Here is a 24,764-nt window from a genome sequence, read left to right as displayed (position 1 = left end):
AGGCTAGGTTGTAGCAACCTCATGATGGGTGTAGGGAAAATTTGAGTATCATGTAGTACCCTAAACCTATCGCTGTTACATTGAACTGGGTGAATGGAATAGGAATGAGAGTCATCCGATATGCTGTAATAGAAATAAGGCCATGCTCATGAAAGAAAATCGGCACTGACCGCCACTGACCCCCAGGTGTTGAAGGCAGGAAACAACACCTCCACTACGCTGATCCTCAACACAGGGGCCAATAAGGGTGCGTGCTCAGCCCCCTCCTGTACTCCTTGTTCACCCACGCCTCCAACTCAGTCATCAAGTTTGCAGACGACACAACCATAGTAGGCCTGATCACCAACAAATGCGAGACAGCGTACAGGGACGAGGTGAGGGCCTTTGGCGGAGTGGTGCCAGGAAAATAACCTCTCCCTCAACATCAACAAAACTAAGGCGCTGATTGTGGACTTCAGGAGACAGCACAGAGGGAGCATGCCCCTATCCACATCGAAGGGACAGCAGTGGAGAAGGTGAAAGGCTTTAAGTTCCTCGGAGTACACATGGCAAGGCCATCAGACTGTTAAATAGCCATCAATAGTCGGTTACCACCTGGTAACTCAAACCTGCGCCTTAGAGGCTGCTGCCCTACGTACAAAGAAATGGAATCAATGGTACACTAGTCACTTTAATAATGTTTACATACCGCTTTACTCATTTCATGTGTACACTACCGGTCAAAGGTTTTAGAACACATACTCATTCAAGGGTTTTTCTTAATTTTTACTATTTTCTACATTGTTGAATAATAGTGAATAAATCAAACGATGAAATAACACATATGGAATCATGTAGTAACCAAAAAAGTGTTTTCTTCAAATAGCCACCCTTTGCCTTTGCATACTCTTGGCATTCTTTTAACTATCTTCATGCATTTCAATTAACAGGTGTGCCTTCTTAAAACTTCATTTGTGGAATTTCTTTCCTTCTTAGTGTGTTTGAGCCAATCAGTTGTGTTGTGACAAGGTAGGGGGATATACAGAAGATAGGGCTTAGTATTCTACCAAATAGGGTTATTTGGTAAAATACCAAGTCCATATTATGGCAAGAACAGCTCAAATAAGCAAAGAGAAATGACAGTACATTATTACTTTAAGACATGAAGGTCAGTCAATACGGAACATTTCAAGAACTTTGAATGTTTCTTCAAGTACAGTGGCAAAAACCATCAAGCGCTGAGGAAACTGGCTCTCATGAGGACCGCCACATGAATGAAAGACCCAGAGTTACCTCTGCTGCAGAGGATAAGTTCATTAGAGTTACCAGCTTCAAAAATTGCAGCCAAAATAAAGTAACAGCCACATCTCAAGATCAACTGTTCAGAGGAGACTGCGTGAATCAGGCCTTCATGGTCGAATTGCTGCAAAGAAACCACTACTAAAGAACATCAATAAGAAGAGACTTGCTTGGGCCAAGAAACACGAGCAATGGACATTAGACCGGTGGAAATTTGTCCTTTAGGCGGGAGTCCAAATTGGACATTTTTGGTTCCAACAGCCGTGTCTTTGTGAGACGTGGTGTGGATGAACGGATGATCTCCACGTGTGTATTTCCCACCGTAAAGCATGGAGGAGGAAGTGTTATGGTGTGGGGGTGCTTTGCTGATGACACTGTCTGTGATTTATTTACAATTCAAGGCACACTTAACCAGCATGGCTACAACAGCATTCTGCAGCGATACGCCATGCCATCTGGTTTGCGCTTAGTGGGACTATCATTTGTTTTTCTACAGGACAATGACCCAACATAGCTCCAGGCTGTGTAAGGGCTATTTTACCAAGAAGGAGAGTGATGGAGTGCTGCATCAGATGATAGGCCTACCATGAACCCATGTCATCCATAGAAGAAGGAAAAAAACGGTATAGGCACACTGAGACACACGTATTGTACAATATAGACATTTGTTTTATTTAAATCGAAAATCAGTGGCCATTGGCATACGACAGTTGAAGTGTTAAGGGCTCGATTCAATCCGTACCGTGATGGATCTGCGCTGTAGCCCGAATTACAATTTAAGGCAACATTACCTCGCTCACAAGACTGCATTCACAGTAACCGCTGCAAATGTCGGCTCAATTGGAAATTACCTTAAATGTCAAGTGTGCTACAACACAGTTCTTCCACGCTACGGCTTGAATGAAGCCCTTAACCTAAGTACGCTATATACAGTATCTTTGACATATGAATGACTGTTTGAGTAATGTTTGAAAATACATTTATTTATGGAGTGTATCACATTTTACATAGATGGGGTAGTGCGTGTAACAGTAGCAGTGGTTTTATCATCTCCTCTTAAATCAAAGCACAACTCTATGTTCCTGCTACTCTTTTTTTTCTCCTTTATCTTTTTAACCACTAGATTTATGATGAGTACACTAAATAACCAGGTTATACTTTATTTACAAACATTCCATACAGATATCAAGTGACAGTAACAGAAACGTGATCATCAGATCTTTACATGTAACACAAACCCATTCTCTGACTGACCACACACCCAGCAGAGAAGAGGCATTCACAGATCAGGATAAACTGAAAGAGGAAGGATGACAGCTTAGGTTGCAGTTCCACACGTAGTCCCAAGGTGTCATGAATTTGTTTCTGTCAAATCCATAGTGTACAGTTTGTGGTTTATAACATTATTTCACTATTGCCCTTGATCCTGTCTGAGAAATACAGTACAGCCTCATCTGTAGTCATTTTCCTCTGACAGTGATAGTTATAGTTCGATTTAACAGATGCTGGATTGATCCTGATGCTCAGTAAAGCCGGCTAACATACAGCAGAGGGCATCTTCAACCATTTCCCATACCAACAATACGAAACCATTGACCGTTCGAGGATCACTTGACTTGAACCACTGACAGTGAATGGAACCATACATCACTCCCCATCATCAGTCAGGGACTAAACATGATTCAAATCCCCATCAGGAATCATTCAACAACAACTCATGAGTCTGTAAGACTACCAGACAGTCACACCTTATCCTCAGGTATGTCCCCTCCACACTCCCCATTCTGCCCCCCACAGGGGAACAAGAACACCCCCTGACCGGACTCCCTGTGAGACATCCCCCCATGGGTCCCTCCACTGCCCACACCCCCCCTCAGTGTTCCCAGCTGGCAGCTAGCAGGACTCCCAGGCAGCAAGGAGGGCGACCTGGAGGCGGCGGAGGCCCAGCAGGTGTAGAGGGCCTCCCCCTCTGGGCAAGCCAGCAGGTAGCTCGGGCTGGGGCTGGCTGAGGAGGACAGGGTGCGCTGGCTCCCGTTTAGGCAGGCAGGGTTCTTCTGTGAGTGGCCAGACTCAGCCGAGTTTTTTCGTGAGTGGCTGGCGGAATTGAAGTGGGAGGTACGGTAGTTGTAGGCATGCCAGCCTGGGCGTCTCCTATGGTGGCACTGGCATCTGAGGATGGGGAGGTGGGGGAAGGATCAAGTCCAAATTAAAACGCTTTATTGTACATTAGGGTAAAAGTGGAGATTTGAATTTGGCTTCTACATGGCTCAGAACAACAACCACAATGTACAGAACTTTAGACACACAAAAGGCTACTACGAATAATACTTGGCCACTCTCGGAGTAAATTGTAATATGAAAGACCAATCTGAAGATGCAGAGGAATTAAGGAGTACAGTAATATGATAGGTAGTAAAGTAATAGACCAACCTGAGGATGCGTATGAAGGCCAGTTTGAACTGTCGGCTGTAGCAGGGGTAGATTATGGGGTTGAGACAGGAGTTGAAGTAGCCCAGCCAGAAGATCACCTTGAACAGTGTCTCAGGAGGGCGGAAGTCTGGATTGAAAGACCCTGGGGGGGACAGGAACAGATAAAGGTTATACATTTTTATATTCCTTTAAAAATAATATAAAAAATATATATATATATAAAAATAAAAACAGTAAAAGCAGGTGAGCTGGTTGTAATGTTTCTGCCCATTTTCTGGTGTTCTGTGGTGGAAAACTGAGCGTAACACATCAAACCTGTTACCCAGACATGCTAGAAATGTTTTAACAGCTTGCCATCAATTGCCACTCACTGTTGCACACAGCAAGTTTCCACTCATGGCTGATTTAAGAATAAATTGTCAGCCCTGTTACGGTTTACAGTACGGCAGCAGCATAAATGGTGGGCGGATTTGTGCGTGGTGCTGAGTGTGTACATGTAGGTGTGTGTGTGTGTGCGCCATAGTGACAGTGTAGGTGTGATAGACCAGTAAAAAGATAAAGAGGATCTTTATTTTTACTATTTTCTACATTGTAGAATAATAGTGAAGACATCAAAACTATGAAATAATGCATATGGAATCATGTAGTAACCAAACATGTATTTAACAAATCAAAATATAGTTGAGATTCTTCATAGTAGACAACCTTTGCCTTGATGACAGCTTTGCACACTCTTGGCATTCTATCAACCATCTTCATGAGGTAGTCACCTGGAATGCATTTCAATTAACAGGTGTGCCTTGTTAAAAGTGCATTTGTGGAATTTCTTTCCATCTAAATGCGTTTGAGCCAACCAGTTAGGGGTGATATACAGAAGATAGCCCAAGTCCATATTATGGCAACAGCTCAAATAAGCAAAGAGAAACGACAGTCCATCATTACTTTAAGACATGGAGGTCAGTCAATCCGGAACATTTCAAGAACTTTGACAGTTTCTTCAAGTGCAGTCGCAAAAACTATCAAGCGCTATGATGAAACTGGCTCTCATGAGGACCGCCACAGTTACCTCTGCTGCAGAGGATAAGTTCATTAGTTACCAGCCTCAGAAAATGCAGCCCAAATAAATGCTTCACAGAGTTCAAGTAACAGACACATCTCAACATCAACTGTTCAGAGGAGACTGCGTGAATCAGGCCTTCATGGTCGAACTGCTGCAAAGAAACTACTAAAAGGACACCAATAAGAAGAGACTTGCTTGGGCCAAGAAACACGAGCGATGGACATTAGACTGGTGGAAATCTGTCCTTTGGTCTGAGTCCAAATGTGAGATTTTTGGTTGCAACCGCCGTGTCCTTGTGAGACGCAGAGTAGGTGAACGGATGATATCCGCATGTGTAGTTCACACCGTGAAGCACAGAGGAGGAGGTGTGATGGTGCTTTGCTAGTGATACTGTCTGTGATTTATTTAGAATTCAAGTCCCACGTAACCAGCATGGCTACCTCGGCATTCTGCAGCGATATGCCATCCCATCTGGTTTGCGCTCTGTCCCACTATCATTTGTTAATCAACAGGACAATGACCCAACACACCTCCAGGCTATGTAAGGGCTATTTGACCAAGGAGAGTGATGGAGTGCTGCATCAGATGACCTGGCCTCCACAATCACCTGACCTCAACCCAATTGAGATGGTTTGGGATGAGTTGGACCGCAGAGTGAAGGAAAAGCAGCCAACAAGTGCTCAGAATATGTGGGAACTCCTTCAGGACTGTTGGAAAATCATTCCAGGTGAAGCTGGTTGAGAGAATGCCAAGACTATGCAAAGCTGTCAAGGTAAAGTGCGGCTACTTTGAAGAATATAAAATATATTTTGATTTGTTAACGCTTTTGTTTACTACATGATTCCATGTGTTATTTCATAGTTTTGATGTCTTCACTATTACTCTACAATTTGGAAAATAGTAAAAATAAAGAAAAACCCTTAAATGAGTAGGTGTCCAAACATTTGACTGGTACTGTACATGTAAACAGGGATATAGAGATACTTATGTTAATAAACTAGCAGTAATATATACAGTGCCTTTAGAAGGTATTCATACCCATTGACTTATTCCACATTTTGTTTTGTTACAGCCTGAATTCTAAATGGCTTAAATAGATTTTGAGGAAGCACCTTTGGCAGCGATTACAACTGAGTCTTTCTGGTAAGTCTAAGAGCTTTCAAATGCCTGGATTGCGCAACATTTGCCACTTACTCTTTGCAAAATTCTTCAAGCGCAGTCAAATTGGTTGTTGATCATTGCTAGACAATCATTTTCATGTCTTGGCATAGATTTACAAGTAGGACTAGGTCAAAACTGTAACGTGACCACTCAGGAACATTCACATTCACTTTCTTCTTTGTAAGCAACTCTAGTGTAGATTTGGCCTTGTGTTTTAGGTTATTGTCCTGCTGAAAAGTGAATTAATCTCCCAGTGTCTGGTGGAAAGCAGACTGTACCAGGTTTTCCTCTAGGATTTTAATGATAACAAGCATACCCATAACATGATGCAGTCACCACTGTGCTTGAAAATATGTAGAGTGGTTCTCAGCAATGTGTTGTATTGGATTTGACCAAAACATAACACTTTGTATTCAGGACAAAAAGATGAATTGCTTTGCCACATTTTTTGCAGTATTAAGTGGCTTGGTGCAAATAGCATGCATGTTTTGGAATATTTTTATTCTGTACAAGCTTCCTTCTTTTTACTCTTAGGTTAGTATTGTGGAGTAACTACAATGTTGATCCATCCTCAGTTGTCTCTTATAAGAGCTATTAAACTCTAACTGTTTTAAAAAGTCACCATTGGCCTTATGGTGAAATCCCTGAGCGGTTTCCTTCCTCTCCAGCAATTGAGTTAGGAAGGACGCCTGTATCTTTGTAGTGACGGTGTATTGATACACCATCCAAAGTGTAATTAATAACTTCACCATGCTCAAGGGTTTATTCTATGTCTACTTTTTATTTTACCCATCTAACAAAAGTTGCCCTTCTTTGCGAGGCATTGGAAAACCTCCCTGGTCTTTGTGGTTGAATCTGTGTTTTAAATTCACTGCTCAACTGAGGGAGCTTAAAGGTAATTGTATGTGTGGGCTACAGAAATGAGGTAGTCATTCAAAAATCATGTTAAACGCTATTATTGCACATCAGTGGTGGCTCCTCAGGGGAGGACCGTAATCCTCAGTGAATTTCTGAAACATTTAAATAGTGATAACATTAGTTATCCTTTTTAGATCAAACTATACTAAATATATTCACATGAGTTTGGTTCTGACAGAATAAATAACTCACGGACAACTAGTAAAAACTCAAACCAAGTTTATTCACCCACTGGGTCAAACAGCTGCAAAAGACAAACACATATTTACACAAGCACATATATTTATACCGTCCTCCTAGGAGGAGTCACCTCCTTGCACATCTAGATAGCCAACACATCTCTGTTGCTATTCATGAACTTAATTGGTTCCTCTCACTGGCGTAGTCATGGCCCACCTCCTGTTATAACCTTCTTGGGCATGTAAGTATGTGTGTAACAGGACTGTTCCTTCTCACTTCATCTGACCTGACCTCAGGCCAAATTCCTCACTCCTCCCTAATCTACAGCTATCCTACTTTATCAGTGACTGAAACCAGGCTGTTGCCCTTTGCCTCCCTCCATAGGACCAATGAGATTTAACAATAACATGTTCAACAGAATGTAAACTTCCTGCCTCCCCCCCATTGTCTCACTCAGTAACTTTCCATACACCTAGTTCTTATCCACCCTCCATTGACCCCAACATACATGTAAAGTAATCAATAAGTTCTAGCATGGTAACGTGAACAAATTTCAAGCTAGAATCCAACACGTCACCAAATAATTGATTAAAACACACTGTTTTGCAGTGAAGGTCTACAGTAGCCTCAACAGCACTCTGTAGGGTAGCACCATGGTGTAGCCGGAGGACAGCTAGTTTCCGTCCTCTTCTGGGTACATTGACTTCAATTCAGACTAACATAGTAATTATGACAACTTCCAGAGCATGTACTCCAACCTATCAGAGCTCTTGTTGAATGAACTGACTTGTTGTACACCCAATCAAAGGATCAGAGAATGAATCTAGTACTGAAATAATAATCTACAGCTAGCTAGCACTGCAGTGCATAAAATGTCATGAGTAGTCGACTCAAAGAGTGAGAAAGACAATAGTTGAACAGTTCTGAACAAATCAATTTCTTGAAAAATGAAGGAGAAGCGTGCGCGAGAGAGAGAGCTAGCTATATGTATTTCACTTTCTTAGCTAGCGAATGCAGCTAGCTAGTTTAGCATGCTCAAACAGATAGGGATGCTATGTTAGCTAGCTGGCTATGGCTATCCAACACTGGAACTCTTCCAAGTCAAGGTAATCTTTAACTGCTAAGCTCCTTGCTGACTGTACTGCATCGTTGTAGTGGGTTTACTAATGCATTAGTTCTGGTAGCTATTTTGACTATGATGTTATAATATGATGATAATGATGTAGGCTGTGTGTAGCGGTTATGATATGAAGGTTTGGCTTGGAAAGTTTTTTTTTGCCTAGTCACAGACAGCTGATGTGTTGTGCACTGAACTCCAGTAGCGAAGGGAAAAGGGGAGGGGAGGAGAGCGTTTAGATGTGAGAATAACTTACAGAATAGCATACTCTGAGTTGTCCTTATGTTAGGTCCTGATTTTTTTACATTTTAGTCATTTAGCAGACGTTCTTATCCAGAGCGACTTACAGTAGTGAATGCATACATTTCATAAAACATTTTCTGTGCTGGCCCCCCGTGGGAATCGAACCCACAACCCTGGCGTTGCAAACACCATGCTCTACCAACTGAGCTACAGGGAAGGCTTTGCCATATGGCTATGGGCTACATTAGTTAATTTAGCAGACAAGATTTGCTTAGAATTCCATGGCATTATTTTATATTAATTTATAGTATGAAGAATACAATTGAACATAGCTGAATAAAAAAGAAAGTATATCTTCTCCAAACGATTTTAGGGAGTGTGCACATGTGGCTATTCTGTGTTGAGTGGTTAACAAAGAAACAGGTTCTCCCATATGCTTAATTTACAGTTATTTATGCAACTTTAGCTGGGATACAAACATTGGGCTATATGTTTTGACTTTTAATACATTCTAAAGGCTGCATGATGCAACTCTAATGATGATTTGAAAAAAGTTGCATGAAAGGCATGAGCTCGGCTTTGTTTTCTTTGGGCAGGCTGCACACACTTCAGTCTCTCATTCACAATTTGATAAGCCTTTCATAATGCCTCAAATTTCCCGGCGGCATCCCCTTTGTGTGGCCGTAATGCGCCCTAAAAAAAATCCATTCCTTTGGCGGGCAGTGGCCATTGTGCCCTTGGGCTGAATATAATAATTATAATTCCCTTCTCCCGAAGCACGTCTCACTCACATGGCTCTCTCAGATGGCTACTAAGAATTAAGCTAATGCCTGTCATGTAATCAGGTCTTTCTCACAGGCTACAAGTGAAGACCGACACATCGGGGACGCAACTGCGCACGTCCTTATCCAATTCCGAGGTGCATATTGAAGATATTGGAAGAACTTTGTCAGCCAACAAGATGAGTAGGCCTAATGAACAGCAAAAGCACTAGCCTATGTCATTCTACTATCCCCCATAGTGCAAAAGTTTACCTATTCAATAAATAAATATTCCAAATGTAGTCTGGGACAGTTGTGGGATGCGATAGATCCCAAATTAATACAACCATCATAGTCACACACCTCATGTAGCCTACTACATGAGGTGTGTGACTATGATTTTGAAAAAGTCGCAAAAAAAGGCATGCACTGTTTCTTGCCTTACTGCACACAAGATGGGCATCATTCACAAGTGATAGGCTAATATTGTCATCCATCAGATTATTCTTGATTTAATCTTGTCTTTACATATATTATTTAGTATATGTGTGAAATGTGTTTTGATTAAGAATGGACCATTATCATGCACCTGAGAAATAAATATTGTAGGCCTAGCCTATAGAAAGCTGATGTTATCCTCCTCTTTTTAGTAGAGGTCATCAAAACAGTTCTCACGCAATTGTATAGCCTATAGATTGTTGCGCTTCATGAAGTATTTGATTAGATTTCAGAATACATTTGCAATGACGACAGAGTGATTATAGGGACAATAAAGTGCTGAGTACCAGGCAGTTAGCAGGTTTGGTAGGCTACTAATGACCATCAATCAGCAGCATCAGAGCTTGGACAAGCCTAGTTACCATGTGGAATTTGACTGCGGTCAGCTGTAACAACAAAATGTGGAAAAAGTCAAGTGGTGTGAATACTTTCTGAAGGCACTGTACATGTAAACAGGAGTAATAGTGACCAGCAGCAGGATAATGAGATGGGTACTAACGACAATCAATGAACAGCAGCATAGTGGTAGTAATAAATCTAATCAATAATCATTTTAGTAGCAGGTGTGAGTGGGAGCAGTATTTGTTAGCCATTTAACAGTCTTATGGCCAGGGGAAAGAAGCTGTTTAGGAGTTTTGGCCTGAGCCTTGATGCACCAGTACCATCTGCTGGACAGGAGCATGGAGAACAGTCCACGTCTCGGGTGGCTGAAGTCTTTGGCAATGTTTCGGGCCTTTCTCTGATGCCGTCTGGCATGTACATGGGAGCTCACTCCCAGTGATCCGCTGGGCCATCTGCACCACCCTCTGTAGGGCCTTCCGGTCGAAGGCGGTGCAGTTGCCATACCATACGGTGATACAACCAGTCAGGATGCTGTCGATGGCGCAGCTGTAAAAGTTCCTAAGGATCTGAGGGGCCATGCCAAATTGTTTCAGCCTCCTGAGACAGAAGAGGCACTACCATGTCTTTATGACTGTGCTGGTGTGAGAGGACAATGATAAGTCCTCAGTGATGTGGACACAAAGGAACATGAAGCTGTCTTAACTCTTAAACCATCCCTCAAATCCTTTCAAATAATGATGTAAATAAAGCAAGGTAGGCATATATAATGTGTCAAATAAGCACTAGGCCTAAATTATAGGCAACAAACGTGAGCTAGTAGAACAAACTTGAGAGTTGAAAATTAGCTGGTCACTTTGCTCAAAACGTTATATTTGTGGGGCAGCTAAAACCATGATTTAGTCAAACAGTAGCATCCTGAATGAAAGTGTTTGCCCTGACCCTGTTTGTCCCTGTGTACTCTGAGTAGCCTAGATGGAGTGAAGGGGAGGTAAAGAAAAATGCATACTTATTGCGCAAATTTCAAAATTGAAATCACACAACAAAAAAACAGTAGCCTGTTTTGGTTTCGAGTTTCCCTTCCCGCAGTTATTAGCGGAAACACACTGGTAAGACCTAACAAGACAAACTGGCAACAGGTAAACAGAACACAGGTGTAAATACACTGGGGATAATGAGAAAGATAGGTGACACCTGGAGAGGGGTGGAGACAAGCACAAAAACAGGTGAAACAGATTAGGGTATGACACAATGGCCTAATTGTCAACCCAAAATGTACTGGTTTAGATGTTGCACATCAAAATATCTTTATCATGCATTCCTGCTTGGAAATGTTAGATGCAACTTATTTCTTGAATCATACCATTTACCATACCAATAGCACTGTGAATGACTTTACACTTACAAAACAAGGTGCCATCTAGAACCTAAAAGGGTTCTTGTCTGTCCCCATAAAATAACCCTTTTTGGTTCCAGGTAAATCCCTTTTCGGTTCCAGTTAGAACCTTTTTGGATTCCATTAGAAACCTTTCCAAAGAGGGTTCTACATGGAACAAAAAAGGGTTCTACCTGGAATCAAAAAGGCTTATCTTATGGGGACAGCCGAAGAACCCTTTTGGAACCCTTTTTTCTAAGAGTGTGTAACATTATTACAAACATTTTCTATTGTGTGACGCTGTGACAAAATGTTGGTCTAACCGAATCATGGGCTGGTGCCACCATCTGAAAATGTTAATGGCACCAGTGCCACCAGGGGAAAAGGTTAGTCTGGAGCCCACATATACAGTTTAATGGATGACATGGGTTCATGTTAGGCCAATCATAACATTGCATTTTTTTAAAGAAATGAGTGCCATAATCTCATGGGAAATAGGCCTATGGGAGTTTTTTAAATGCTCTGGAATTGAGAATATTAGTATATCTAAAGACCAAAAAACTGCACAAATGAACACCTTTTTGATTTGCAGGAGAGCAGAATTGTATTGAATGAAATTATTAATTTCCAATTACTTACCGCCCGTAAGGTTGGGGTACTGCTTGATTTTATTTATCCTGACAATGACCCCACACTAGTCCCAGGTATGTGACTAGCAGCCCTGGCTGGTGGACATCATCCTAGCCACTTGGAACAGACACAACAGCACTACGAGGGCGTGGGATGACCCAACATTCCGATGAAAGACAGATGCGTTCCGGACGAGATGCAACTCTTCAAAAATAGTAATTGGTATGTGCCCTAGGCTACATAACCTAATAAATGTCTTAACATTGCTCCTGGACCCAGTCATGCCTACCAGGGGTGACTGTCTCTGCCCAGAGTGCTTTCCACTTGAAATAGCAAATCAGCAAATCTGCAAAGTCTCAAGTTGATGTCAGTACCAGTACACTAAACCTAGAAGATTCCAGCACTGGTGGGAAGGAAACAGATAGAAATAGAATGGGAGAGGGATTAAGGGATAAGAGAGAGAGAGGGTGTGGAAGAAGAAGTGCGAAAGGGAGACCACATGCATTTCCTTACTAAATAGCATGGATTCTCATCAAACACTTTTTTATGTAAGCTAATGAGTGCAGCTGGTCTGTGTTATGTTGTGTCACACTCCCCACTGTGCACTGGCGTGCTACAGACGACTATATTGGTCCGCTAATACAGGACTAGTAAAGGCCCAGTGCACTACTGTTTTGAGATTTTTTTATATGTATATTTTTCAATAAAAACATTTATTCCAATTTTTCAGGGAGTGCTGCAGTCCCCTTAGCACCCATATTTCACACGGCTATGCACAAGGAGCTACGCCTTAGGAATGAAAACACTGAGTTATGAATCACAAACTGGAAGGTATTGAATAGCAGGGCTGTGTATTTCTCTGTGTGTGTGAACATGTGTGTTTGTATGTAAGCCACACTTGGTCTCTAAAGAGAAGAATGGCCCAAATTAGTAACACATTCCTGGCGAGATTGTGGATGGTCTCATATAATCCCAGGCAATCGTGTGTGAAATTACCTCTGTTAGGACATAATATCTGCCAGGCCAGATGGAGACCTCTGTTCCTAGAGAAAAGTTTTGGGTAACCTCTTCCAGGACACCACACTGTAAAACATATCTACTTGTTTCAACTAATTATTATTAAGTAACTGGTTCCACAGCCTTTTTTTGTTAACTCAATTAATCGGGACATGTGTTCCCTGGACAAAATAAAATTGCTGGCCCAAACTTACAAGTATGTGTTTGCTCAACTTGTGTCATATGTTCATTCAACTAAAATTATTATTTGGGCATCTTAAGAAAAAAGGCAACTGGCTACACACACACACACACGGTGCTTTTAACATACAATGTTTTCAACATTCAGTACCAGTCAAAAGTCTGAACACCTATTCATTCCAGGGTTTTTATGCATTTTTACTATTTTCTACATGACACATGTTTACTTTGTGCATCTTCATTTATACATTAATTATTGAACATGGTTTTATCTCACAACCTCTTGGTTTATGGAATTCTGATCTTCCTGCCACGTCACCATGTCTGTGTCATTTACCAGTTAATCTGACTATTCTCTTATCATTGATTTATTTTACTTATTTTAGCAATTTGAGGATTATCTGTGTTGTTGTCCAATGTTGGTGGGGCATATTACTCCTTAAAATGACAAAAATAGTTTTTCTTGGGTGTACTTTTAACAGGGCTAAGATAAATATTAAGTGCTATATACATGAACATGCACAATGCTATCATGTCCACTGAGTATATCAACCATTAGGAACACCTTCCTAAAATTGAGTTGCAACCTCGAAAGCGGTCCACAGGGAAGTTGACTCCAATGTTTCCCACAGTTGTGTCAAGTTGGCTGGATGTCCTTTGGTCCACCACCCATTCTTGATACACGGTAAATTGTTAAACGTGAAAAACCCAGTAGCATTGCAGTTCTTGACACAAACTGGTGCGCCTGGCACCTACTACCATACTCCATTCAAAGGCATTTCAATCTTTTGTCTTGCCCATTCACCCTCAATGGCACACATACACAATCCACGTCTCAATGCATACAAATCCTTCTTTAACCTGTCTCATTCTGATTGAAGTGGATTTAACAAGTGACATCAATAATGGATCATAGCTTTCACCTGGATTCACCTTTCCATGTCATTGAAAGAAAAGGTGTTCTTAATGTTTTGTATACTCAGTGTCTGTCAACATGTGTCATATGTAAGTTGAAAACATTGTATGTTAAAAGCACTTTGTGTGTGTGTGTGTGTGTGTGTGTGTGTGTGTGTGTGTGTGTGTGTGTGTGTGTGTGTGTAACTAGTTCCACAGCCGAGTTAAGATGCCAACATATTAATTTCTAGTTAAACATATGAGACAATTCCAGCAAACACATTTTATGTTCTCAAGTTGGAACTAAGTTTGGGCACAAATTGTTTTGAGTTCAGGTAACACTTGGACCGAAAAGTTGAGTAAAAAAAAAAGAAATCAAAGGCTGTGGAACCGCTTACTTAATAATAATAATAATAATGAGTTAAAACGACTAGATATTTTTTACAGTGCAATATCAAGGCGAGGGCATCTGTTAGTGGTAACTTGTCTTCGAACTACAACTGAGTGAAGCATTTAGAGTATAGTTACACAAAATTCTACCACTTCATAGCGCATGACAAAGCTACGAAAAAATAAGCAAATCTAACTGCCTCTAGCTCAAGACCTGAAGCAAGGATATGCATATTCTTGATACCATTTGAAAGAAAGTGCAAGTCTGAAGTGCAAGAGAAAGGACATAATGTATTATTCCAGCCCAGGTGCAATTTAGATTTTGGCCACTAGATGGCAGCAGTGCAGGTGCAAAGTTTTAGCCTGATCCAATGAACCATTGTATTTCTGTTCAAAATGTTGTATCAAGACTGCCCAAATGTGTCTAATTAGTTTATTAATAACTTTAAGTTCAAAACTGTGCCCTTTCCTCAAACAATAGCATGGTATTATTTCACTCTAGCTACTGTAGGTACCCTCTAGGATCTGGACTCTGAGAAAGTGCACAGTGGTAGGACACAATTCATATTTTACCCCAGACTGGACCCTGTCAAGGGGATCCAGTCCAACTCTTACCCCAGATCCGACTTTGGGCCCAGACATACTGTCTTTTTCCATAATACTGTACGCTACCAGTCCCAGATACATGGCATCCACTAGACAATTAGCTCTGAGTGGTATTAATCTGCCTCTCTGGGAGCAGGAGAGAGAGGAGAGATATTAAATCCCAACCTATTCTGCATCTCAAGCAGTCCTACTCTGCATCAACTCTAGGTTACGTAATCCCATTTAGGGTTGATGTCTAGGGTTGAAAATAGCATGTGAAAATACCAACCACTAAGCACTGGGCCATTCATCTACTGAACAGGAGGCCAAGACACGGACAGAGAACATTATCTCTCTCTCACTCTCAGTCTGTCAGACCAAAACACACATGTAGGGACATTACCTTAATTGCAAATGCATTGTGCCACCTGCAACTCAAGCCTCACTGTAAACACTGCAGCCATGTCTTCCTTGCCACACATAGAGAATTGCTGGTAGCTGGTCTATCTCTTCCTCTCCAGCCCTCTCTCTCTGTGCCACCTTGGCCTGAGCTAAAGATTTTGTGCCAAATGAAAGGAGCAGTGTACTGGGACTGAGAGGGGGACCAGTGTGTACTGGGAAGCTTTGCTTCCTGCACAGAGCCTCAGAGGGGCCGTAAAGCTGGCATTTGCCCGGGCCAACACAGCTGTGTGCCTCTCCGCCTCTCCCTCAGGACTGGGCCCTACACACAGAGAGAGGCCCCTGGGGGCCATGACCATGGGTCAGTGCCTGAATCAATACACACAGCAACTGTGTAAACCCAACACACACAAATACACAGCCCACTTATTCCATACTTCCTGTCTGATTCGCAACTCAGTGTTTTCATTCCTAAGGCGTAGCTCCTAGCGTCCACTCTCACCTCATTAGCCTATGAGATTCCCTCTCACCAGCGATGCTTGACGGTAGCAGGAAGGAGTGCACAGTGGGGAGTGTGACAACATAACACAAACCAGCTGCACTCATTAGCTTACTTAGGAAAAGTGTTTGAGAATCCATGCTAATCTTGCTGTCCAGCTAGGTGTTGGAATGCATGGAACATTACATTTTGTAATTGATGAATCCAGGTTTCAGGAATTTGTGATCTTTAGCTTTAAAGGGAAATTCACCCTGGCTCTGCCACTGCATGTAGTCATTACTATATTAACAACATTGCATTTTTGTCATACATAAAAATTACACAAACCACAAGCTGGTAAGAGTGCATTTTAATTTAACTGGTAGATTCAGGAAGTTTCGACTTTCTGTGTATTCATCTGCTCATAGTGAACCACAAAGTCTGGCATTCACAGCGAATGCAGATACCGCCCCACTAGGTAGATGAGGTGTGCCCACAAACTTGGATTTAGATGGCATTGTTTACTTCAAACGAACAACACACAGAAATCTCAGAACTTCTCTAGGCAATATCTTTTTTACATTTCTTTTTCATTAACGTTTGTCATCGTGCCCGTGTGATGTGCTGTGCCTGGCTGTGCTAATTACAAACAAGTGCAAAAGGAGTTATCATTCACCATTCTACCGACCTGATATTTTCCATGATGCTTCCCGTGGCCTTGCTGCTAGCATGTTGATGTGTATTGCCATGAGTCTTATCCTGGAGGCAGAACTGAATGATTCCCCCTGTTGGGGCTCGGGGGCAGTATTGAGAAATTTTGAAATGTGCCCATTTTTAACTGCCTCCTACACCAACTCAGAAGCTAGGATATGCATATTATTAACACATTCGGATAGAAAACACTCTGAATTTTCTAAAACAGTTTGAATGGTGTCTGTAAGTATAACAAAACTCATATTGCAGGCAAAAACCTGTGAAAAATAGATTTAAAAAAATGTGAATTTTGTGACTGTACTATTTAGTGTCATTGTTTTATAGATACCATAGTGAGAAAGGATTCATTTCGCAACACCTACGGCTTCCACTAGATGTCAACGATCTTTATAAAGTTGTTTGAAGCGTCTATGATAAACAGAGAGCAAATTAGAATGCAGGGAAGTTGACATGTCATCACTTCATTTTTTTGCGCCTGCGCATAAATCTGAGAAGCGTGAGTTCGTCATTAATTGTTTATCAAGACATAGGATAGGTTGTGTGAAAATATTACTGATGTTTAACGTTAAAAATGGACCAAAAGATTAATGCTAAACAAGGTTTGACATGTTTGAACGAACGTAAATAGATTATTTACTAGTTTTTTTTAGCTTTTCGGCGTGATTTTACAACCCCCCCCACCACGTTTTGTGGGAGCATAATGAACGCTAACTGCTTGGTGTTATTTGGATATAAATTATGAACTTTGTCAAAAGAAACCACATTTGTTCCGGACCTGGGAAATCCTGGCAGTGCCTTCTGATGGAGATAATCAAAGGTAAGGGGATATTTACAATGTTATTATCGATATTAGATGATGCTAACTGTATAGCATAGCTTGTTGTTCTTAGCATAGCACCCCGTTTATTGCAAAATGTGATTTCCCAGTAAAGTTATTTTGAGATCTGGTCATTCGGTAGCAATTACGAGATGATAATATATTATTCTTTGAATGACAATATTATAATTTACCAATGTTTTCGAATAGTAATTTTGTTATGTTCACCGGAAGCATTTCAGAGAAGAAAAAAATCTGAATTTCACGCTACTGTAAAATGCTGTTTTTGGATATAAATATGAACTTGATGGAACAAAAAATGCATGTATTGTATAACATAATGTCCTAGGAGTGTCATCTGATGGAGATTGACAAAGGTTAGTACATAATTCTAGCTGGTTTCTGCTTTTGGTGACGCCTGACCTTGAATTGAAAATGGATGTTTGTACTTTTGTGGCTATGTACTGTCCTAACATAATCTAACTTTATGCTTTTGCCGTAAAGCCTCTTTGAAAATCGAACAATGTGGTTAGATTAAGGAGATGTTTATCTTTTAAATTGTGTAAAATAGTTGATTGTTTGAGAAATTGAAATTATTAGATTTTTGATGTTTTGAATTTCCAGCCTTGTTAGCAATCCCGACTCGGGGTTCATTGCTAACCTGTAGCCCCAACAGGTTTTAAATAAGGCAGCAGCAAATTCAAAATTGGCTATATTGTAAAAATTCATGAAAAAAATAAGCTTTTTGGTCTTAATTTAAGGTTAGGCATTATGGTTAGTGTGGTTAGTGTTATGTTTAAAATCTGATGTTTTGTCTTTGTGGCTGTGCTAACTAGTGACCACTCTGCAGAGCGGCGTTCAGAACAAGATTCATGACGAAAAAAGCTAACCTGCTTGCTGCTATCAAGAATTATGCTTACAGTGACTAAAGATGATCAAAGGGATTTTTAGGCTGAACTGATGAGGAATCCATTTCGACACTAGCTGAGAAGTGATGCGAAACCATCTATTTTTTTTCTTTCACAACAAAATGGAAGATTCTCTATTAGATGTAACCTAAAGTTAGCTAGCCTAGCTGGACCAGCTAGATACAGTCCTGTATTGTACTCTGAAAGCCGTCAACAAAATCATATAGCGGTCTTTTGGATACACACTGTCAATCAATTTCGCCAATGCCAACTTCAGCAGAGTAAACTTTGTTTGTTTGTTCTAACGTTAGCTCACATAAGTGAGCTAATGTTAGCAAATAAGAGTAGCTCAATCTGGTAGTCATCTATTCCACTCTTACCTTGAAAACACTGCTACTAAAAATAGAATGGCCGAGAAAGCTAGCTCACTCTGTTTGTGTGTTGGTAGCAATGAGGAATTTGTTGAAATCGTCTATGATTGGTTAGTTGGTTCTCAGTTGGCTAGCAATCTTGCTAACAGCAAGCTGACAATATTGAAATGTCCATCTTAGGTGTGCTAAACTAGCCAGTCTAATAGAAATCAATTGGTTAAATTGTATATTGTTGTGTATTTTGTTGTAGGTGATACAGAATCTTATTCCATCAGAATGTGCTTCCAACCCCTAGCTCTGCACAAGGTGAAGGTAAGTTGGCAAAAATATTTATGACCTGATAGCTCAATTTACATGAATTGGGTAGTGTTTGTAATGGTTTGTGATATGGGGTTACAGGTGGTTAGAGGTAGCCTGTGAACCATAGAGTACCTTCCAGACCATGTAATCAATTTAGTCTACCCCTTTTCTCTTTGTAAAACTTGGTTTATCTGGAGTCCTTCCACAGTGCCCTGCTGAAATATACCCTAAAGCGGTTGTATTTTAGGTACACGTGCATGAGGGAGTGGACACAACTTGCCGTTATGGAGCACAACAACATTGTGGGACAAAAAACGGTGAGGGATACTGAAAGGTATGGCATCAAGACTACAACAGTAACGACACAACCACCTCATTCTTCTCTCTGCAGATTCTCAAAACACAATACAAAGACATGTCTACAAAAGTCCCACTGCTAAGGGCTACTGATCTGTCAATGGGCTAAGGAAGGTTTACAGATAGGTATTTGAGATGAGGAAGGGAGGTTTATGTTGTGCAGGATTGTGTTTAAAGACATGTATTGTTGTGTATTAGAGCGATTGAGAGGTGACATTTTTTACATACTGGGCTCCATTTTAACAAACCTAACGCAAATGTAAATCTTAGTGCTGGTAGTAGCGTTGTATTTTTGCTATTTTCACAACCAAAATTGTGGGTGCAGTAGCTGGCAGTGACTGGGTTTTGATGAATAAACAAGTTGTGGGTGTGTCGTGACTTGGCTACTCACTGACCAATCAGAACATACTCCATGGCTGGAGAAATGTAGTTTCTTCAAGTTGCGTATTTACAGTCTTTTATGTATTGCATTGTCATCAGCTCTAATTCGAATGTTAGTCCATTATAGCCTAGTTGGTTAAATAACCTGCCCAATATTTTGAACATTTTTGCAGTCCACAATGTTATAATTGCATTGCTTCAATATGGAAATACATTGTTAAAAATAAGCTACAGATTGCCTACTAATAAAGGGGCTAGGCCTACTGTAAATTGCAGTCTAGACATGGACATGCCAAACGTAGTCTATAAGCAAGATAAAATTTACTTGGCTATTGATAAGGTCTAAAAAGACTGCTGGAGTATTTGAGGTAGATACTGTGTGTACCTGTAGGTGGGGATTAGGAGAAAGTGACTGGTAGCAGGGTTAATAATAATAATAATAATAATAGTAAACAATACAGCAGCAGCATAAGTGGTGGGTGGATTTGTCATGGTGCTGTGTGTGGGTGGGTGGGTGGGTGCCATAGTGACAGTACATGTAAACAGGGATGAAAAGTGACTGGTAGCAGGGATATATAAATACTTACGGTGATAAACTAGTGGTAATATATACAGTGCCTTCAGAAAGTATTCATACTCCTTGACTTATTCCACATTTTGTTGTGTTACAGCCTGAATTCAAAATGGCTTAAATAAAAACAAAATCTTTCACCCATCTACAGGCAATACCCCATGATGCCAAAGTGAAAGCATGTTTTTAAACATTTAAAATATATATAGAGATATATTAAATACATAAATATCTAATTTACATTCCCATTACAATCGAAATTGAGCTCCGGTGCATCCAATTTCCTTTGATAATCCTTCAGATGTCGCTACACTTAATTGGAGTCCACCTATGGACAATTCAATTGTTTGGACAGGATTTAGAAAGAAACACACCTGTCTATATAAGGTCCCACTGTTGACAGTGCATGTCAGAGCAGAAACTATACCATGAAGGCTAAGGAACTGTCCCTAAATCTCTGAGATATAATTGTGATGAGGGACACAGAGAAAGTATTCACACCGCTCAACTTTTTCCACATTTTGTTGTGTTACAGCCTGAATTGTTTTTTATTATTATTGCGTCACAGGCCTACACACAATACCCCATAATGTCAAAGTGGAATTATGTTTTTAGAATTTTGTACAAATTAATAAAAAATGAAAAGCTGAAATGTCTTGAGTCAATAAGTATTCAACCCCTTTGTTATGGCATGCCTAAGTATGTTCAGTAGTAAACATTTGCTTAACATGTCACATAATAAGTTGTATGGAATAAAAGTGTTTAACATGATTTTTGAATGACTGTATCCCTCACATACATACAATTATCTGTAATGTCCCTCAATCGAGCAGTGGATTTCAAACAAAGATTAAACCACAAAGACCAGGGAGGTTTTCCAATGCTTCACAAAGAAGGGCACCTTTTGGTAGATGGGTAAAATAAAAAGTAGACATTGAATATCCCTTGAGCATGGTGAAGTTATTAATTACACTTTGGATGGTGTATCAATACACCCAGTCACTACAAAGATACAGGCGTCCTTCCTAACTCAGTTGCTGGAGAGGAAGGAAACCGCTCAGGGATTTCACCATGAGACCAATGGTGACTTAAAAACAAGTTTAATGGCTGCGGTAGGAGAAAAATTAGGATACATCAACAACAGTGTAGTTACTCCACAATACTAACCTAAATGACAGAGTGAAAAAAGGAAGCCTGTATAGAATAAAAAATATTCCAAAACATTCATCCTGTTTTCAATAAGGCCTTAAGTAAAACTGCAAAAAATGTTGTAAAGAAATTAACTTTATGTCCAGAACACAGAGCGTTATGTTTGTGGGAAATCCAACACAACACATCACTGAGTACCACTCTTCATATTTTCAAGCATGTTGGTGGCTGCATCATGTTATGGGTATGCTTGTCATCGGCAAGGACTAGGGGATTTTTTTTGTATAAAGAAATGGAATAGAGCTAAGCACAAGCAAAATCCTAGAGGAAAACCTGGTTCAGTCTGCTTTCAAACAGACACTGGAAGACAATTTCACCTTTCAGCAGGACAATGACTTAAAACACAAGGCCAAATATACACTGGAGTTGCTTACCAAGACAACATTGAATGTTCCTGAGTGGCCTAGTTACAGTTCTAACTTAAATTGGCTTGAATCTATGGCAAGACTTGAAAATGACTGTCTAGCAATGATCAACAACCAACTTGACAGAGCTTGAATATTTTTTTTAAGATAATGTGAAAATATTGTACAGAGCTAAAGAGTTAATTGGCTGAGGTGGAAGAACCTGCCAGAGGGACAGCAGTCTCTACAGCACTTCACCAATTTGGGCTTTATGAGAGAGTGGTCAGACGAAAGCCACTCTTAAGAAAAAGGCACATGACAACACGACTGGTGTTTGTAAAAAGGCATGTAAAAGACTGAGAGCATAAGGCAAAATAATATGTGGTCTGCTGAGACAAAAATCGAACTCTTTGGCCAGACTCATCACCCATCAAACACCATCCCTACCGTGAAGCATGGTGGTGGCAGCATCATGCTATGGGGAAACTTTTAAGCGGTAAGGATAGAGGGAACAATGAATGGAGCCAAATACAGGAAAATCCTTGACATTTGCTCTGGTCCAAAGTTAAACCAACTCTCAAGTTCAAAGACTTTCAAAGTTCCTCAATAGAAGCCGCTCCTCCGTAGGTATAATTCTGTGGGCATAATTCAGATAATTCATGTCATATCAAGATGCTCAGGGCTTCAAGGCAAGCTTCCTCCATCCTCTCCTCACCAGCAAAATTGCAGTTGCATCTCACGCACTACACTGTGACTGATTCTATCCACATAATGTCAATACAACCCGTCATATATATATATATCCTGAACAAAAATATAAAAGCAACATGTAAAGTGTTGGTCCCACGTTTCATGAGATGAAATAAAATATTCAGAAATTCTCCATATACGCAAGAAGCTTACTTCTCTCAAATTATGTGTACAAATTACTTTACATGTCGTTTGCCAAGATAATCCATCCACCTGACAGCATAATTATTACACAGGTGCACCTTGTGTTGGGAATAATAAAAAGTCACTTTAAAATGTGTAGTTTTGTCACACAACACAATGTCACAGATGTCTCAAGTTTTGAGGGAGCTGCAATTGGCCAGAGCTTTGAGTGAGCGTGCAATCCACCAGAGCTTTTGCCAGATACTTTAATGTTTATTTCTCTAACATAAGCCACCTCCAATGTCTTTGTTGAGAATTTGGCAGTATGTTCAACCTGTCTCAACCGCAGACCACGTGTATGGCGTCGTGTGGGCGAGCGGTTTGCCGATGTCAATGTTGCCCCATGGTGCCGGTGGGGTTATGGTAAGGCCATGCATAGACTACAGACAACATACACAAATGCATTTTTATCGATGGCAATTTGAATGCGCAAAAATAACGTGACAATATCCTGAGGCCCATTTTTTAAAGGTATCTGTGACCAACAGATGCATATCTGTATTCCCAGTCATGTGTAATCCATACATTAGGTCCTAATCATTTATTTCAATTAACTGATTTCTTCATATGAACTGTAACTCTGTAAAATCAATGAAATTGCTGCATGTTGCGTTTATATTTTGGTTCGTATATATATATAAATATATTTATACTCCGGACTCCGACATTGCTCTTCCTAGAATTCCATTATTTTACTTTTAGATTTGTGTTTATTGTTGCGCATTGTTAGATATTACTGCACTGTTGGAGCTAGGAAGACAATCATTTCGCAACACTCACAATAACATCTGCTAAACATGTGAATGCGACCAATACAATTTGATTTGTTTTGACTGGCAGTACAGTCTGTTTCTTTCATAATGATTAAACCATGCTGTTACGGTAAAATACAATGTGCTCTTAATGACTTTCTTATACAGATGAAATCGCTCACCCACTCCATAACAGGCTTCTCTATCCACACTGATATTGGTGAAGTAATTTCATGTCAAGCTATGTCTTACAAACTATTTTCATTTCAGAGGTTTAAAAATGAACGGAAAGGAACGATATAAACCATTCGTTTTGGGGGGGTTCGAAACGGTTCAGAGCATTATTTTGCTGGTTGGAACACTGGAATGTAAAGAAAAAAATGATGGTTCCGTTCAGAAAGAAACGATTGGAAAATGATTTCTGTTCCAACCCCTGCTTGTGCCATTCGTTTTTTCCTGTTAACGTAACGACAGCTGAAACGTTTGTAATGACCTGGTAAACACAGTGGAATACATTGGCTTTCCATTGCATCTATAAAAACACCAATGCTGCGTCAGGGGGATTTAACGCACGGTCTCGACAGTTACATCACAAGAAAGAGTTGAAATAACTTTCTTTTGACGGGTGTTGATTTGGTGTACAATTGAAAAAAAAATCTGTTTAATACAGTTGAAAAATTTACAAATTAGATGCCCTGAAATGAAAGTACCTTCCGAAAATGAACACTTGGAACACTTGTAATATTATGTTTAATCTCACAAACGATATGTACAGATAGGTGTAATCTAGAGCCAAGGATTTTGATATGAAATCACATGGTTATACTTCGCTTGACACACTTGTTGAATTATGCAAGAGAACATGACAACAGTAATGAATAATTAATAATGCAGTCTAGACACCGCAGTTGAGCGCAGATAGGCCAAGAGACAGCGCAGTTGTAGCCCTGTTCTACCCTTATTAGATTAATGTATGCAAATACATCCAGTGTATATTATGCAAATGAGGCACATATTATTTTCTTTATTTCATTGATGTATACAAAAAATATCTGATATATTAAGAACATTTTTATTTAAGAAAAAAAGTACAATTTTATAATAAATTGAAAACCTGAATTCCCACAAATGCATGAACTCCATTCATTATTTGTCCTTGCTAGTACAATCATAT

At 40.2% G+C, this 24,764-nt stretch overlaps 1 protein-coding gene across 1 annotated transcript in view; it reads right to left on the bottom strand.

The window, feature by feature from the left end:
• Nucleotides 1-1,929: 1,929 nt before the first annotated feature.
• The window catches only part of LOC106604929 (alpha-1A adrenergic receptor), a 42,160-nt gene continuing 19,325 nt past the window's right edge, over nucleotides 1,930-24,764 (bottom strand). Inside the window, exons 2-3 of the mRNA XM_014200069.2 lie at nucleotides 3,709-3,850; nucleotides 1,930-3,447 (exon numbers count right to left, since the gene is read on the bottom strand). Of these exons, the coding sequence (XP_014055544.1) occupies nucleotides 3,021-3,447; nucleotides 3,709-3,850 (569 nt within the window). The 3' untranslated portion in view covers nucleotides 1,930-3,020. The remainder of the gene's footprint in view (nucleotides 3,448-3,708; nucleotides 3,851-24,764) is intronic.

The sequence above is a fragment of the Salmo salar genome, chromosome ssa05 (assembly GCF_905237065.1).
Source record: "Salmo salar chromosome ssa05, Ssal_v3.1, whole genome shotgun sequence".
In the NCBI taxonomy this organism is placed as follows: domain Eukaryota; kingdom Metazoa; phylum Chordata; class Actinopteri; order Salmoniformes; family Salmonidae; genus Salmo; species Salmo salar.
The sequence above is the reverse complement of the archived record's forward strand: the minus strand, read 5'-3'. Positions and strand labels throughout refer to the sequence as shown.